At 45.4% G+C, this 18,307-nt stretch overlaps 1 protein-coding gene across 2 annotated transcripts; it reads right to left on the bottom strand.

The window, feature by feature from the left end:
- Nucleotides 1-8,181: 8,181 nt before the first annotated feature.
- On the bottom strand, nt 8,182-18,235 carry LOC119458332 (maleylacetoacetate isomerase). 2 transcript variants are annotated; one of them, XM_037720167.2, is made up of 7 exons: nt 18,098-18,235; nt 17,435-17,486; nt 17,251-17,318; nt 15,518-15,598; nt 13,896-13,973; nt 11,166-11,292; nt 8,182-10,273 (listed from the first exon to the last, which is right to left on the bottom strand). In XM_037720167.2, exons 1-7 carry the CDS (start codon nt 18,110-18,112, stop codon nt 10,038-10,040), a joined length of 657 nt encoding a protein of 218 aa, XP_037576095.1. In that variant the 5' UTR covers nt 18,113-18,235; the 3' UTR covers nt 8,182-10,037. The 2 variants fall into 2 exon arrangements, with proteins under 2 accessions (XP_037576095.1, XP_037576097.1); XM_037720169.2 differs by lacking the exon at nt 18,098-18,235 and adding an exon at nt 17,622-17,836.
- Nucleotides 18,236-18,307: the final 72 nt, after the last annotated feature.

Genomic DNA, 18,307 nt, shown 5'->3' with positions numbered 1-18,307 from the left:
ATGTACTCACTTGAACCCCCCCCCCCCCCATGTAATGAATAAATAAATAAAAAAAACTCTCTCTATCCCGAATTGTGTGTCGAGCCTACCTTGCGAATTAATTTTTTTATCTCGTCTTTCAACATAAACTTCAGGCGCCACACAGTATATATAATTTTTCATGTACATATCTCTTTCATGATTGATTGTACTAGACATTATAAGTAAATGTATTTTGTGCATCGTTTGATTTCTTGTGTGTACTACGCAAGATTGACACAGACAAGTTACGTTACATTTTTCTCTACAGCACTAACTAAACCTTATTTTCACATCGCAGTTATTTTTACACCAGCTTAATCCTGTCAGCACACAGTTTTGTGGGCAAAAAAAGCAAAAATTGCGCTTAGATATCGTCAAATAATTGCAACGAACGCGAAGAGCACGCGCAACGCAAGGGAAACTAACCGCCGTGCGCGAGTGGCTGGCTACGGTAAAGGAGGCGTGACGTGTAAACCAAAATACAACAGCGAAAAAGAAAAACTTCCACACACAGGGGGTCGCAAACCTTATATACCAAGCATCGAAGCGCAAAAAAAAAAATAGTGTGTATTTTAAACATACACACGGCATATTAAATGTGATTGAATTAGGCAACTTGGGGCATGTTCCCGGCGCCATACATTTACGTCTTCGACCTTCGACGAGTTAACGGCTATTGGTTATAAAGATATGCAGATGGGACACCGATAAAAAAATCCTCATCAAGGCAAAGCACTTGGAAGCGCGCCGCGAGTAACACTTTATGAACGCAAGCGTAGCTGAGTCTCAGCTCGTATGACACAATATGGCGGCGCCAGCGGGGTTGTCTCCACCCTGGACGGCGGCGCTGGGCATCGAGGCACCCTACGGATGCGCGGAGGCGAGCGCCATCTGGATGGTGTTGTTGCAAGGAACCGAGCGGGGCGCGCCGCTCTATGAATGGTAAAAACGCTGGAAAAGGGGTTTCTGTTTTAGTTTCCGCGTAACACAGTTATGTTTCCCTGTATATTCAAATTACAGTCCGACGCTATCGTGTCCGTAGGTTGTGGTTAAGTCGTACTTTACGATTTTCCTGCGCATTTTGCATTGACAAATCCGATTAGTTCACTAACGCCTCTGCACCACGCGGAGGGCCTACCTGGTTCGGTATGCGTGGTTCGGAATGATTTTTCGCTCACAAGACGGTCGGCGCCGCACGCCGACACCGGATTTGTAAAGGCCAAAGCCTTAGATCTTTGTTTCAAGGTAGCGAGGTTGTAATGCACAGAAAATTACGTGACCCAAGAAAGGCCAGAAGCGAACCAAAGCATGTCCGGCCGTGTATAAGAAGTGATTAATGATTAGCAAAGTTAATGATTTATTAGTGATTGGATTAAGGTGGTTTAGGGTGCATTAAGGTGGATTAAGGTCGATTAGGTTCATTAAGGTGTGTTAAGGAGGATTAGGGTGTATGAAGGAGGATTAAGGTGAATTGCAGTATGCTTTACAAGGCTTTCGCCTTCGCGTCTCTTAGGCGATAGCTAAGGACACCTGGGAATTTTCGCGACACGGGGCCCTTAACACTATCGCGTTAAAATGACCAAACGAAGTGCGCGGGCCGTTACGCCCTCCGCACGCGCGCGCCCGCACAAACCCACACACACATGCACACACCATCGCCTGCGTTCCAGCGTTATAGTGTCAGGTATCGAGAAATATTCGGTCGTAGCCATTTAATTCCAGAGTCGCTTAAGAATTGAATAATACCTTTGCATGTTTTGCGTAGCGCATGAAAAATATGGGTTTAGGAAAAGTACAGAGGAGAAAGTGCGCGCTGACATCTCTGTACTTTTCCTAAACCCATTCAGGCGTTGCGCAAAACACCGTCATGTACTATTACCAAATCCGCCAAAACTTCCCCCCTTGTACGCTTTGCATGCATTGCATGTTTCTTTCAAAGCATTCAAGTGTTGGCTATGTCGCCGATTGGAATTAAAATTCTCCACCTACAAGTCTTTCACGCTCGGAAAAACGCTTTTATTGCGATAGCAATTATATGGACAATCAGGTGAAATTCCGCTGTCGTCGTCGCCGTGAGGTTCCGTATAAGGTCCACGGGCGATAAAATCGTCGCCGCGCGCCACGTGTGAGTGCCGGCAATCCCTGCTCGCGCACACAAGGGCGGGAAGCGGGAAGGAAGCGCAGTCTTCCAGTCGCGCACAATGCTGCCGAGGGAGGGTAGGGAGGATAGAGAGGTGCAGGGGCCGCGCCTAGTGCGGCCGCGCGCTCCCGCCGCGCCGGAAGTCTCAGGGAGGGGAGTGATGGGGGCGTTCTGCGCCGCGAGCTCCCGCCCGCGCGGCGGTATCTTGAAAGCCATCTGTTGTGGGGCAGAGTCTGCCCTCCCTATGTTATCGCGGCTAAGATCGCGTTGATGCGAGCGCCGGCACGAAGCTCACTCAATTCGCTCGCTGCTGTTGCTGCGCCGTTTTGACAGCCAGTTTCCGCGGTCATCGAGCAAAATGCGTTCATGCTTGCCTGTGCGCGCGTCACCATGCTTGTTAATTTAGTTAGTATGCCTATATTTACAAGTTTATACGGCTGATAAAACTACTATCCTAACTTTGTATAGCTGTCCACTAATTTGCTATCGCAATCGATGCTTCGCCGTTCGGGCGAAACTGCTACTTTTTTTATGTAGCACGTATTGAACAGAAAGCTTTATCTGGAGTTTCTCATGCTGATTTACAATTTTCTCATTCACACTTGTCATCTAATTATAATTGAGAAGCTGATTAATTATTAGGACTAATTATCTAATTAGGAAGAATGCAAAAAATAATCTGAGTATGTCCAAACGACGGCGAACATTACCGTGGTTCGGTCGAGCTACGTAGCATTTGCATATTTGCAAAGTTTGGACCAAGTTAAGTGAAACACCCTGTATATATGCGCTGGTATCAGCGGAACGGAGAGTATACTTCAATTTAACTATACTTGAAGTTTCACGGGACGCTGACTAACACCGACGATTTCCCGTCAGTCTCATATTATTTCGTGCACGATCAATGCCAGACGCCTGCAACACCATGTACTCATGACTGGAGCGTTTTGGGACACCTGGTAGCAACCAGGGCGCTGTACCTTCTGCCTAGCAGAAGTTGCCTTGCAAGATGCGTCGCGCCAACGTGTTGCACCCGCCAACTGCGAGATCACCGTCCGATGAGCACAAGAGCAACGCTTAACATTTCTATCGTCGTTAATACGTCGCCATTCGGGCAAAACTGCGATTTTTTGCATTTGTTAAACGAAGGTACTGGATCTCGAAAACTTTAGTAGTAGGCTTTTTCTACGAAGAGTTTCGCTTTTGTTTCCCAGAAGGGGGTCGCATACATATGCATGGTAGCAAAACATCGTGACTTTTGGCCACTCGCGCGGTCGCATGACACGCTGTTACATTGGGCTGCGCCGTGAGTAGCAGCACAGCGGACAAAAGAGCGAGTGTCGAAACATCACGGCGTCGTGCTCCCAAGTGACCATCTTCTGCGTCATCAAGGACCGACCTTTTTATCCACGCTATGGCAGCAGTGCTTCCATGACCCCATAAAGCTTCTGGTCAGGCAGTTTTGACCGTCAAGTTAGTCAAGGAAAAAGAAGTATACCGGCCGCTTTCGGAGCAGACAGTCCTGGAACGCCGGTCTATACAGTCCTCACACAACGTCAGTCAAGGCACTCTTGAAGTTTTTGCGTTCGAGTGGACTTTCTGACAGACTATAGTTCTCACGGACGTTTCCGGCCTCCTCTATTTTTTTTTTTTTTATCATTTTTTCCGTGACTTTTTTCTCTCCCCTATTCTTTCCACCTTTCACTTCCCCTTCCCCCAGTGCAGGGTAGCAAACCAGAATCTTTTCGGATTAACCTCCCGGCCTTTCCCACCCCGTTTCTCTCTCTCTCTCTCATTCTTGATGCGTTCGAATATCAGGAAAGTCTCCCATGTGTCGAGCTCATGTATGTAGCTTTCTAAGTTGTACTTAGCAGTAAAACTCACTTATAAAAAATTATTACTCTGCAGCAAAACTGGTGCCAGCAGGAGAGTTCTATAGAGTTATAGGCTATTGTTTTTTTGTTTTGTTTTTTTGCAGAGCATGTGATACTTGGGGAGCTCTTTTTGTAAATGCCAAAATGACTTCCACAGAACGGAAATCGAAACTAGTTCTTCCGAGTAGCTTTTTTTTTTTTTTGGGGGGGGGGGGGAGGGGTTCTACGCCGAGCTAGAACCTTTAACTTAAGAAATTACAAGAATATATCCGTATTCCTTTAAAGGAGTCTTCAGCTTGCTCTTCATAACAAGGCTGTTTAGTGTGAATGGAGTTTTTGGATTCCGAATCTGCCTCGACTTCTCTTCGATGGCCTAACAATCACGAGCCTCGCGATTTTTGCAACTCGGATCTTTGCTGCACTATTTCGATCAGAGGGGTCAAGTCAATATTGCGACCACGTACTGCGACATTAACACAGCATTTGCTGTGGATATAGCCACGCAGTGCTTCAAAATAAGCTTGCGCACTTTAGTGTTCACTCAATATTGTTCTCACTCTCCTGCACAGCCATCTCCTTGATATTGTCACGTTTGCATCAGTGATGAAACGTCTTTGTACAGTGCCATAGCTTCATCACTCAAGGATCTTATATAGGACCCCCCTTGTTCTTGAACGTTAAAATTTTTTCAGCTATCCCGAAATCCTATACTTTATTTTGCATATGCAGACTTGTCTATTAAAAGAAATTTTCACGACATGATGACTGTTATATACGTATTTCGACCTTGATGTGGATTATTTCTCCGATTGCTGTTACAAAAATGGCTTTACCTAGAATGTTGTGAAGATCAAGACTATGACTTTCACTGGCAAAACGGTATGAAAGCTTTGCTTTCATGCCGAATCCCCTCCCACTTGCTGTCCTGCCAAACAGAGGACTTGCATAAAGCAGACAACCCAGTACTGCATTCAGGTGATGCTGGTTTTCCGCTGTCACTGAGGAATAGACACTGGCAGGGTCTAGCAGCCGGTCGCCTGTCCCACTGCGTGCTTGGGCATCTTGTGCTATTTCCCCACCTTCCCTCACATAAATTCGACATACTGACCAACTGCTGCGCACTGATGCAAGCAGCATGCATATGCGTACAGTTACAGCCATAACATACACCAGTGTGCTCAATTACCGCATTCAATGTATTGACTTCACCTTGAACTCGGATGCGCGTTACGTGGCCATACCGACCATTTGTCCGTTTTTGCCACTAATTGTGTCAGTTAAGTGCAGCAGCTCTGATTACCAGCAATAGCATATTTAATGAAATGTGTGCATTGGATACATATGCACCATTACTCGTCTTTCACGGCTTTTTTGGGCGGGCGACCTTACCACTCAGCTGGGAAGGCCTCCTTCCTCTTCTTTTATTCCCCTCACGCCTCCCCTGTGCAGTACTGTTGAGGTGTGCTTACAGCGAGACACAGTTACGGCGCTGCACTTTTCAATTTCCTTCCTTTAAAAGTCGCATAGTAATTTTTCGCAACCATGAGCTACAGCACTGCTGTAATGAGCTCCATCACTAGCATAAAGCCAAACATGGCGGCAGCAGCCACGCTTCTTCGGCGAAAGATAAGATGCCAGGTAGCGGCGACTAGCGACAAGCTGACTCAATTGTATGGTCAAACACTTTAATGTTAGCGAGGTCACATAAACTTCGGCCAGTACACAACATATTGCAGCATGGTCACACTTCTTGGTTAGCTTACCTCTTTTTTTGTGTTGTTTCCCCCTGATGAAATCGGAAATGGCAAAAGACTCGACGAAAGTTGTAGCTTCTGCAGTCAAGGCCTCTGTCCGTCACCGCTTTCTCATTTTAGTAGTCAACGATGCATAAGTTGTGCAAGTGTGGGAGCATGCCAAGATATTACAGCTATCCCATGGCAGAGCACCAAGCGTGTATTCGCAGAGCCATGCTATTTGGTGAACACGCTGGGTGTATGTATGAACACCACAGAAAACTAAATGGCACCCGTAGCAGACAGTGCTCGGCTCACAAAGATTCTACAAGGCGGGAACCCCATGTACACACAGGCTTGTTAGCATTATGCAAAAGACCTATAGCTAACACACACAAAAAACATTAATCTATATCTAAGGCAACATATGCTAAAATCTACGTGAAGCAATTTCATACTGTTGTACCTCACTGGCTCACAAGTTGATGAAGACTAAACAAAAGTTGCAAGTATTCCATGAAATTGCTGAACGTAAACGCTGGAACAATGAAGTAGTAACTGCCATAAGTAGAAGAGTTTAGTTGTCCAATATTCAGTTAAACCTAGATATAACTAAATTGACAAATTCCTGAAAAACTTCATTATAAAGAGGATTTCGTTTTTTGCAGGTTCGGCACGAAAATTCGAAAAAGAAACGCTTACCGTATTTACTCGCTTCTAACGCGCCCTTCATTGTAACGCGGTGGCACCCGCTTTCCGTTTTCGTCGAATCACTCATCCTTGGAATGTCACACCAGGTATCGGATGCGTGGACGCGTGTCGTATGCGTGGACGCGTGTCGAAGAGCGAACGTCACGATGGCGTCGTAGCGTCATATAGTGTTACAGTAAAACCCCGCTGTTACGTTCCCGGAGGCTGCGTTTTCCTGGCTGTTACGTCGTTTTCGGCCGGTCCCGGCACAGCTCCATAGAACCCAATGCATTGGTAACCCGCTGTTGCGTCGCAGCAACTGTGGGACCATTCCCGCATCATACGTTGTGAACTGCCACCCCGCGTCGGCCCGAGTGGCCATTTTGACTTTTCATGTCGCTTGGCTTGGTGGCTTGACGATGGCATTGGCCGCCCAAAGTGCCGGGGGTGACAACTATGACGTAATTTCGGTTCCCGCCAGCAAAAGTATGGCCCTTCAGATCTGTATTTGCTATATAAGGATGGTGTCTATAACGCGTTGTGGCCCTAAAATTGGTTTTGGCTCACAGATATTCCGTATAAAGTCCAAGGGCAATAACGCAGTCGCCGCGCGCCGTATGCTGTATGTGCGAGTGAAAACTTGCGAGGGGAGCCGACGACCACATCTAAATCTCGCGTGCGCAAGAAAAGCAGGAAGGAAGCGCGCCTTACGTTGCGCTCGAGGCACCGGCGAGGGAGCAGGGATAGCGGGCGGCGTTGTACTGTACTCTGGCATCAACTGCGTACTGCGCGGCGGCGCGCGGTCGCGCAGGCCGTATCTTGAAAGCGATCTGCATTGGGGCAGAGTCTAGCAGTGTAGGTGCGTCGGCGGCTCGTAGCTTTGTGCGTGCTGTGTGTTCTCGGCACTCAGTTTGCGTTGAAGTGATAGACATCAGCACGAAGGTCACTTCGCTCGCTTCTCCAGCGGTGCTTCCACACACCGCCAGTGTTTGACAGCGCGTTTCCACCCTCATCGAGTGTGATGTGTCACAGCGTGTACCAGCGCGTCGGCAACGTCAACTGGAAAAGGAGAGTGCCGGCTTGGCGGGCTAGGCCAGCTGCAGCAAGCGGCAGGATCAGGTTTGAATGAAGGGAGGGGGAAAGGTCACGCCCGCGGCGGCAAGATCGCCGGGTCGAGGGATGCAGGCCTGCCACGCACACGCCTGCACGCACACGTGCGCTCGCTTCGCATTCCGTCGCGGCGGAGAAGGTGCTTTCGGTTGCTGCTCGCGCAAAAATGACAAAATTTGGGGCGAAATCTCTAGGTTGTCGGAGGGGGAAATTCGTTATATCGAGGGGGTCTCCCGCTGCCACTTCGTTACGTAGAGGTCTCAAATACATGTGCTTCTATGGAGTAACGGCGGGGAATAGAAAAACTTCGTTATATCCAGGAATTCGTTATATGAAGGTTCGTTATAAGCAGGTTTAACTGTAAATCGCATGCTTAACTCTGCTGTAGATTCAGAGGTTGTGTGGAATGAAAGTTGGGGCATAATGCTTTGGGGTTGGTACACCTTCTCTCCAGTAATGTGCACTTGATTTATGTGCATCCAATAGAACGCCAAAGTACTTTGGTGGTACACAAGGCCATTCAAAGCCAACAAACGGTGTTGGTTTTAACTGTGTCGGCGAACTGGGTCGGCTAGTGATCATATGCACAAGCCAGAATGTAGAGTATGCACACCAATCGAAAAAATATATTTATTGTATGAAAGGCTTACAAAAAGTAGAAAACTTCATTTATATAAAAACAAGTGTAGATTCTTGCAATTAGACACACAAGTTCCAGGATTATTCCCTGTATTCAGAAATGCATCTTAACTTGAAGCCCGTACTTGACATCGCCCCTGTTGTGAATGCGCCGAAGGAAATGCAATGAGTGTCTTGGGCACGTTAGATCAAGTCAAGCATGGGCCTTCAGTTAAGATGCGTTTCTAAATACGGTGGTAAGGCATGTTCAAATGTTTAATGGGGTCCCACACCAGGCATTGTCGTAAATTTTGGTTATGAACTATAGGATGTAATGTGCCACCCATGGAGTAATCTACCACGAGAATCTAGAGGGTTCAGAAGTAGACGGAAAAATAGAAACAAATGAAATGGAGAAGGTGGAGAACCGCTACAAAAAGAATGGTGTGAGGGGGCAAGCTGCTCTCCCCACTGCAGAGCCTCTCCTCCCCTTACCTGAGCCCGCAAGTGATATTCCTCTCCTACCTTCGTCCATTTCGGAGTCAAGGGCAGACTTCCTTTTTTTTTTCTGTCACCAGCTCCGCATCCACATCCACCTACCAATTATTTTTTATCTTCCTTCTGTTTTTGCAGAGCGGTGCACTTACAGAGGTGGTTTTGTGTTGCACATTTCACAGGGGTTTCGAGTTAATTGCACTGCTATTGGTGCATTTCAAGCACCAAGCATGTGACAGCATCTCACTGGCAGACCGGCCAAGTGGTTCATTTGAGATGAACAGCGTGCAGGCTTTTTTTCGAATTTTCAGGCTGTAAATGGCGCCAGAGAACACAGGAGGTGAACAAGGGGACTGAGACGATAACTAGGTGATCGTCTTGATCTCACTGCTTGTCACTTGTTGTGAAACATTGTGCTCATCTTTGTGTACCGCAGCGGTGGCCTAGCGGTAGAGCATCCGCCTCGTATGTGGGAGGTACCGAGTTCAAATCCCGGTGCCGCCGGGAACCCACTGGCGTTTTTCTAATGGGTTGAGATGTTCCCTGGCCTGGTGCTCGGCTAACGAGGGGGGGGCTCGCACCTCGAAAGAGGCCTGAATAGAGATTTCAGGAGTTGTCTCCGAGCGCCTCTTGTCCAACCACAGACGGCCTTGTTGAAGAGCTGCGGCTGTGGGAAGCAAGTGCTGCCTCCGGGTACCTACCAGTAAAATAGGTACAAGCGCGCTCCTGGCTTGGTGCACGGCCATTATGGGACCTCAACGCTTGGAAATGGGTGTTTGTCCTCAATCCGAAGGTCTCCCCACCTCAATAGGTGCTTGGGGCCCCACATGGGAAATGGCCACCATGGGAGCGGCCCGAACATCACTTGTTTTTGTGCTCAGGAGGGTTTCGACAGGAATTTAAGGCGCAGGCTCCTTTTCCAATTTTTTCAAAAGTTCATAGTAAATATTCCTTACCCCTGAGGAAGCCGAACGCCAGGCCGGGGTACGCTTGTGCCCATTTGAACCAGTGGGTGCCCGGCGGTGGTGGTGATGGTGGTGGGAACCCGCAGCCGAGGCGGGCGCTCTACCACTAGGCCACGGCTGCGGTCCTTGTGTCTTCTTCCTGCGTCCCCGTTTGCTTAAAGCAATGTTTCACGACGAATCAATTCCAACTAGGCCGGCTAGCAGTGATGATTGTCCCTTGTGTTCTCTGGTGTCATTTGCACACATGATAAACCCAACAACACGCTTTGAATTTGTAGCTGCTTTACATGACTTACGTCAGTGTAATACTTTGTAAACATGATTGTCACTGCACGATCTATGTACCGCAATGCCCATACCTGGTGAGGAGCCCTTTAAAATGTGTTTACATTCATTTCGCTTCCCGCAGTTCCGGAGGTGTGTCTGGTTGACAAGAGGGATGGGCAGCCTTGAAGGCAGGCAAGCTCTCCAGAGCAGTGCTGACTCGGGACAGCGTGGGGAATTGGCTCATGTCAATTTTGAACCTGTTCGCATTGTACACTTGAGGCACCAAGCAGGCATCTGCAATGGTCACTTCATCTCCAACACAGTACTTGCCGGCTGTCTTGGAGACTGTGGCCTCGAGAGCTGCACCAAGGTATGGTAAGAAACAATCACATGAAACTTAACAAACCACACCAATGAAAATGCAAATATCAATACTTGCTACAGTATAATGCAAAGCTTTCATCAGAACGTTCCATCATGTTAAGCAATCAACATTAATATCCTGAGTCTTGGTGTTACAAGCCAAATGCCTCCCACAAAAGGGCCACATGATAAAAATACTCATTGTAACAGTATCCTGTCAAAACTCTATCATTCATTTTGAAGAAAATGGTTGATTTCTAGCAGAGAAAATGAAGGCCCAACTCCACTTTTCTTTTTCATTCCACACCAAAACTTTAGCACTTGTACGTAAACATGCCTTCACGGATTTGAAAGTGTTTTCTTGCATTCAGGTTGTTTTAGAACAGGAAAAGTTCTCGAAAGTTGACGTGCTGATTGCTCGGTTCTTTGAACTAGTTGAATGTTTGGTTCCTTTAAAATGAAACATTGCATTTTTAAACAACTAGCCAGACCCTAGAATATCCTGTCAAAATTCATGGCATCACAGCAAGCTGGCGCTGGAAACTTTAGAGTAGCACTGCAGGGGGCCTTTTGTTATTGCATCCTTTATGGCTTGCTAAGATTCCTCTTCTGTTGAAGACCATATGTGACTAGCGCAGCTTAATGGATGCTCCTTTTTATTGCCCCTTTAAAGCAGTACAACACAAGCTAAAAAAAAACTAAAGCCAAAATGAAACTTTGCATGAAAATACCGTGTGCGATCAGCCAGTCCTTCTGCACTGGAAAACCACAGCCGACATATGACAGTGTGCTGGTCAATGCCGAGTTCACCTTACGATAGCTCCGTGAACTGGGCTGCTGATTTTTAATAACACACATGTAATAACACATGCTGAACATGATAACTTACCCTTGAAGCCTTTGGTAATAAAGTGAACGGCCCACTCGCTTCTTTTGGACTCATCCAGTCGTTGCAGAACATTCAGATTCTGCAGTGGCTGAATCCCGGATGCAATTAATTCCGCAACGGCTCGCACCTAAGGCAATGAAGAAACAAGTGCACTTTAGATAGGTTAATACAGCGGAAAAAAAGAGTTCATAGTAAATATTCCTCACAAGTATTAATAGCAAGAAGCAAGGCGACTACCACTAGCAGTACCTGCTCTTTGTAAGCTGCTGAACATGTGAAGTGGCAGACAATTGCATCAAATTCACAGACTATGACGTAAATGAAGAATAGTGCTTAACGCCTTCGCTACAGCACCTATAGAAATCGATCAATTTGATTGATAGATTTTCTACGCGTTGTTCTGCGTTTCTGTTGGAATTCTTCAACTAGCAACATCATGCACTCTCTTCAAGTGCCCTTATTCATTACTGTACAATATTGTGCAACATCCTACATTACTGTACAGCACTGAACAATGCAGGTGGAGGTTGCAGCATCAGTTGAATGCACATTAGGCCACCTTGCTTGCACAGAAAAACTCATCGAACAAAATAATCGGGTATGAGGAGGCTTCTGCATGCTCCCTGACCCGACAACCATTACTTGGCGAGCCTAAAGAGGGCAGTAAAAAACAAATCGGGTGCCTGCTGCAATGAGTAAAAAAAATTCTCCGTGTACAATAGGAACTTACCCGTTTTCACATTAACGAAGCTACTGCTTTCCCGCATAGTATGGGCAACACTATGGCTAGTGTTTACGCCAACAAATCTTAATTTTTGGGGCGATCTGACTGGTAAAAATTGCGAACTAAGAACCGGGTGAATATTTTGTATATTTCAGAAGTTTTTCCATTCAGTACCTAAAGTAAAAATAGTAAATTATTACTTTTATTCATTTTCCGTGAGGTTCTTCTTTGAAGTTTAACATAAGAATTATCGAAAATTGTCCGAGCAATTATTGCTGCTATACATTCATTCAAAACGCCAGTGATCAAGCTGTAATTTTATGTATCATAGTATACGCTGTGACTACTACGTCTTGAAATAAAATGTTAAAACATAAAAGTACCCAAAATGAGCACATTTCTCGTGGTAACGAAAGGGTTCTGATCAACTAGGCATGGATTGTTGCATGTTCGTAGCAAAGTGAGAAAGAAATATGGGGGGGGGGGGGGGAAAATATTTAACATTCAGACACTTCATGTCGGTGGCAATGCTTTTGTCATTTTCACATTTTCTGACCACATCTAGGTCTCTGAGCCTGCGGCATCTCCCAGTTTCTTTTTTTGAACGACAGTCATGAACAAGGAAATCAGCTGGTCATATTCGCTCATTCATTTGTCACGTTTCGATACGAAACAATACGACGTAGAAAAATGTTGATCAGGGATCTAAATAATAGTCAGGCATTTGCAAGCAGAAAATTCTAGTCAGAGTACCATGGCTATATTTTATTCATACATTGTATTTATTGTAGCAAGTGTAACATCATACGTGAGCATTACACTGGCATTACACAATACATCACACCATGGGCACCAACTACAGGGGGGCTCCGGGGCCTGAGCCCTCTCCGAAGTTTTCCGGAGATGCCGAAGCCTACCCCACACCTAAACTGCCATTACCAGAGTTCTGTTACCCACATCCTTGAGGTTTCTTTTGAGTTGCCTCTACCTTTTCAGTTAAAATTTTATTGCGACTAAATGCTTACTTCATCATAGTTGGTGCAACGTGCACAGCATTTAATTCATGCTTTTGCTTTATTTCTGCAAATCCTGACAAGAGGAGGACAAGTGCCCTATAAGCACCAGCGACGGCTACCTCATCCATATTTTTTCACTTCAACTTTTTTTTTAATTTCTACTGTGAACACCATGCACTGACACAATATGTTTAAATATATACACAGGACAAAGTTCATTATATTTTTGAAGAGAAGGAGGTAGCCAACTAACAATTTTTTTTATTGGTATGGATAGCCTATGCCTAGGGAATGAATATGTTGCTGTACGTTCACCTCGCTTCAAATTGCTTTGCATGCTTTTTTGACCCTGAAAAAAAAAAAACACTGCAGACTTCAGTGAGCCCTTCGGCAGAGTCTTTTATTAACGACGTGTGAAATGCACGTGAATTATTTGTGTCTCAGGTAGCAATGCTAACGACTCACGACAAAAAAAAAAACCTCTTCTAATAATTTACAACATTTATTAGGGATAGGAAACATCACCACTTGCACGCAGAGGTCGTAAATGTATTTATAATTTATAATTCCCTCAATAACCGAAATTAGACCAAGCTGGATTGACTCGAAATCAGAATCAATAGCAGTCATGTGCGGCAGCGCTTGTACTCCGACTCAGAGTTAAAAAAAATAATAATATTAATGAAAAAAAAAAAAACAGGCCGCAGTTTTGCTGGAAAGGCAGTGGCCTCTTACTATCTTGTTTCTCTGATTGAATACAGTGTAGCAGCAATAGCTAACACCAAGTTTCACACCGCCAGAATAAAGCACATCAGTAAACAAAAAATGGTTGTCTGGAAAAAGAAATACCATTTAGTTGTTTCACAGTTTAAGATAACCAGAGCAATCGAAAATTTAGAGTGTTTGTTGTGCAGCTGAATCATCATTCAAAAATATCTAGATGAGGTAAAATATCACTTGCAAAGTGCACAGATGAAAACATGTGGGTACCTTAGCCCGTTGTGCCGGCTCTTTCGGCAGCAATCTTGGCTCAGGGTATTTTTCCTCTAGGTACTCAATGATGGCCAGCTGCCGTACAGAACAAGAGAACAGAAAAAAATGCATATGTCATAAGTTTTGTGCAATAGAAGAAAGATTATTAGCCAGCAGTCACAATTAGTAAGGGAGGTTCAATGTCGTTTGCTTGCAGTTAAACTAGTGCACACTACTGAAAAATTGTGCGATGCATTTCTTGAAGAGTGAAAGAAATAATGATCACATGGTGCACTATTCTCTATTTTAGCTGAGCCAGTCTATCCAAGGCAGCCAGAATGCGTGACTGCAATGCGCACTGCACAATCATGCAGTCTGTATAATCTAAAGAGATATGAAGATTATCTGCTTTGTTTTTTCTGAGCAAGACCACGTAGATCTCTTCTGGTGGCTTGCTTTTCCAGGGTGGAGGAGCTAAACAGCTAGCTAGGCTGGTGTTTTTCTCCACGTACTCGCAAGAACATTGGAATTAAGAAGCTTGTTCTCAGCCTAGTTTGTGTCTACTAAAAAAATATGTGTGCCACTAAACAAAGACGAAACAAACACAAACTGTCACTATCATCTTGCTTGTTTCTGTCTATGTTTCATCTTTGTAATGGTGAGCATGTCATTCACAAGAACATTGTTGTACTAGGCACATTTATTCACTTGGGTCCAAGTGCCCGTACTCAAACCACCTCAGACTATACTCAATCACATTTGACTATTTGCTCATTCCTCAGATGTCTTCTTCTGTTTAAGCGAAGCTTTATAGGCTTACAAGTTGCGGCGGTGGTGGTGGTGTCACGGTGAAAAGTGGGCCAATCCTCGTGATAGAGCAGAAAGGGTCCAAGCTCAATGGCACATACCAAGGATAAGAAAGAAAGAGAGAAAGAAAGTGAGCAAGAAATAAAGATAGAGAGAGAGAAAGAGAGAGAAAAGGAAAGAGAGAGAGAAAGAAAATCACCAGCCCTTACCCTGTCGAGAAAATGGGGGTAAGCGAAGGCTGTCGTTTGTGTACTTCACCTACTACTTTCCCTTCCCTTTCGTGGTACTTTTCGTTCCCTTTCGTGGTACTTTTCGCTACCTTTCCTTCTACTTTTGTTTCCCTTTCGTGCAACTTTTCCTTCTGTTGCGTTGTATGTATCCTTCCCTCGATGCATACATTTAATAAACATTTATGTTTTATTACCTTGACATGTCGTGAACTTTACGTTACTCTGACGAAGGTCAGATACACACACGACAAGCTCCGCTTACCCCCATTTTTTCGACAGAGGAAGGGCTGGTGATTTTTAATTTTTTTTTACTGTTCTTTGGCAACACAGTGTACCTCCCGATATTGTGTTGTCTTTTTGACTTGGCTAGCTTGCAAATCAATATGACACAGTTGCTTCAGTACAGAAAACATAAGCCACCAATGATCATGCAACACTGGCCCTTGCCTTCTTTAGAAAGCGGCTTTTTCCCACAGATTTACCTCAACAGGCTTCCAAGCTTGCCTTCTGCGTCTTAAGTAAAGACCCTACCTTTGGCCCCCACTTTCTGAACTTAAGAAAGATACAACAGAAAACGAAGGGAGTACAAAGTGCACCACTTACAGATTGTGTGAATGTCTCGCCATTATGTTCCAGGGCCGGCACTTGCTCCATTGGGTTCACTTTGACGTACTCGGCAGCGTGCTATGTGGTAATAAGAGGGCAGAGAAGCACATCTATGCATTTGAAAGATTCACCACAAGAAAATTTTTACAATTTGCCAGAAGGCAGTCACCGAATGCAAAGAACATTTTGCTCGCTTCATACAGCTTGGCAAACAGCCGGTGGACTTTTCCCATTAATGCTAAGTCAATTTTCTTTTCACAAGGCAGCTCGTCAACATGATATCATGATAACATGACTTTAAACCAACAGGCATGTGTGCAGCTAGCATGTTCAGTGAGGTCGAAAATATGAGTTTGGACCGTGTGATGATGTTATGAGCACTACCAAGTGCTGGAATAGGTATCTGACGCTCATGTGTATCAAATGTTCTTTATTATGATGCAGAGAAAATAATATGTAAAATGGAAAGAGTGTCCCTATTACTGGATTTTGTGGAAAAGTGAAAAAGTTAGCTTAGCAATTGGGAAGAGGCTCTATCGGCTGCCTGCTAGAAGTTATATCACAATAGTAGAAGTTGCACTAGACGAGCACATTAGCAAAAGGAGGATAGTGTTGTGCCTCTTTATTGCAATCTTTTGAGGCAGAATTTTGTTAAGTTCTCTCTTGAGCTGTGTGTGATGCCAACGAAGCTTTGGAGAGGCCTTGACATTGATTGGCAGCAGTGTAGGCGATCAAGAAATTTCTACTGTGCCATTAAATTCATTGATTTGTTTCCTTTTCCATGCGGTCAGCATTCTTTCGGAACACTGAGCACTTTTTGTTATGTCCATCCGTATCTAACCTCTTCCACGACAACTTGGGCCACCGGATCTGTGCCCGATTGTTGAGTCAGCGATGAAGAAGCTAAGTAAGTTTGCCTATTACCATAGAAAACAAAAACAAATTTTCCAGTTGGTTAGTTCATTCTTGCGTGTCCGGTGATTATGAATGGTCAGCTATAAGGAATGCATCCTGTGCGACCATAATAATAATTATAAGTGGGATCAACTGTATTTTCACGTGTTTGGGCTCTTTCTAAGTGCATAAGGTTCTAAAGACTCGCTATGTTGAGTCTTTGGTTTCCGTTTAAATGCAATTTATATCGACGAAACTTTTACTAGTCTGAGCACACACTGTTCCGAGCGCACATGACATGATGTCAGAGAGAGCCAGTGTGGCACCTTCGAGGTGGTGTCGCCTACACCACCCATTTTTTTTTTTTAATTTTTATTCAGTGGCCCATTCCTCGCACGTGGTAAGACATATGTTTTTCAGTGTCAAAAGTGTAATTTACGAATCTAACTTACCAGTATTTTTCTTGTCCATTTTATAACAGCTACTGGATTTCATCTTTAGCCATGGGTGCCAGGCGGGGCACTCCTTAATATATACAGAAAGCGCACTTTTCTCTCTCCTTTCTCTCTCTCTTTTTTTTTTCTTGGGCTTCTGTGTTGCAAAAACTTCTGCACTTGAACATAAGCAAGGTATACGCTGCCCGATGCTGTTCAAAGTGCCCCCGATAAACGAGGGAGTCGCCTAGCTGTACTCCTACATTCTCTTGTCAAATAGGACACGAGAATAACACCACCTGGAGCCGAGAATAACACCACCTGGCGCCTCCCGTGCCCATCAAAGCTCCATACAGCAAAAAGCTCGAGGGCCCAGCCCTCATAGCATGAAACCCAGCTCACCTGTTCCCCGCCATCCTTGATAAGGTTGACAGCCTTGTACTCGTAGTCGACGTTTTTCCATGCCAGGGCTGGGGAGTTCAAGGGACGGTATTATTACACTTACATTCGGCACGCAGAAAATATGACAGCACTGAACATAAAGTGGGCCAGAATGCTTGCTGGAGAGCGTGCAAGCGGCACATACCGATGCGAACCCTGTAGGCGCAAGAGCTCCTGAAGTAGGAGTAGAGGACAGGCTGAAAAGACACGGACAGTCGCAAATGTATCAGTCATATATGCTCAGCGCTAGATGGTTTCATTTCTAGCCGACAATTGCCACATAGCTAAGAAATGGTGATGTGTTTCACCAAGTGAAAAAGTGAGTTCCAGACCTTTGAAGTCATCGTTGCAATATAAGCACGGCGCGCACAAATTCACAACTAGCCTCCGCGTGACGGCAGCGACGTGGACCGGCTCGGTGAGGAGAAAGCGCTCGACACGAGCAGCGCTAATCAGAGGAGAAAAACGATCTGCCCGGCTGCTGAGACAGCCTCGGGCATGTTTTGCTTAACAGCGTGCCAGGAAAAGCAGTCCAACAGCTCCTCCCCGCCCCCCCTCTCCGAACTTCTTCCGTAGTGTTCTGTAGTCTCGGGGAGATTATAGGATGTTCTGCGTGCCTTCTCGTGGGTTTTGGCCTTGTATATATGGGCGATCGTCCTCGAAAGAGCGACAACTTAACTAATCACACACTCTAGTTTAGCGCATGACGAACTTAGTTGAGACTAGTCAGTCACCGCGAGACAATCCGATTTAAAACGTTGACATCAAAACTCGCGCTAAGACAAACGTATAAAAACAAACAACGTACCTTCAATGCAGCCATTATTCGTACTTTTAACACCAATAAACTTGCAACTGCGTCTCAACGCTTACAGTATCTTGCGGTCCAAGAAATCAGCTGTTATATGCACGCCGACGGGACCGGCGCGGACCGGCGGGAATCGCAACTTCAGTTTCCTAGCGAGAGATGGCGACACCGGCGGGGCTTGAAGCAAGCGAAGATGGCGGCGCCCACAAA

Source organism: Dermacentor silvarum, chromosome 7 (assembly GCF_013339745.2).
Source record: "Dermacentor silvarum isolate Dsil-2018 chromosome 7, BIME_Dsil_1.4, whole genome shotgun sequence".
Classification (NCBI taxonomy): domain Eukaryota; kingdom Metazoa; phylum Arthropoda; class Arachnida; order Ixodida; family Ixodidae; genus Dermacentor; species Dermacentor silvarum.
This window is presented reverse-complemented; position numbering and strand designations above follow the sequence as displayed.

What these genes read in the sequence shown, in the direction of transcription:
- LOC119458332 (XM_037720167.2), bottom strand. An exon ending in GCGAGACATTCACACAATCT is followed by an intron (nt 13,974 to 15,517) that starts GTAAGTGGTGCA and finishes TCTGTACGGCAG; the next exon opens with CTGGCCATCATTGAGTACCT. An exon ending in AGCCGGCACAACGGGCTAAG is followed by an intron (nt 11,293 to 13,895) that starts GTACCCACATGT and finishes TCATTGCCTTAG; the next exon opens with GTGCGAGCCGTTGCGGAATT.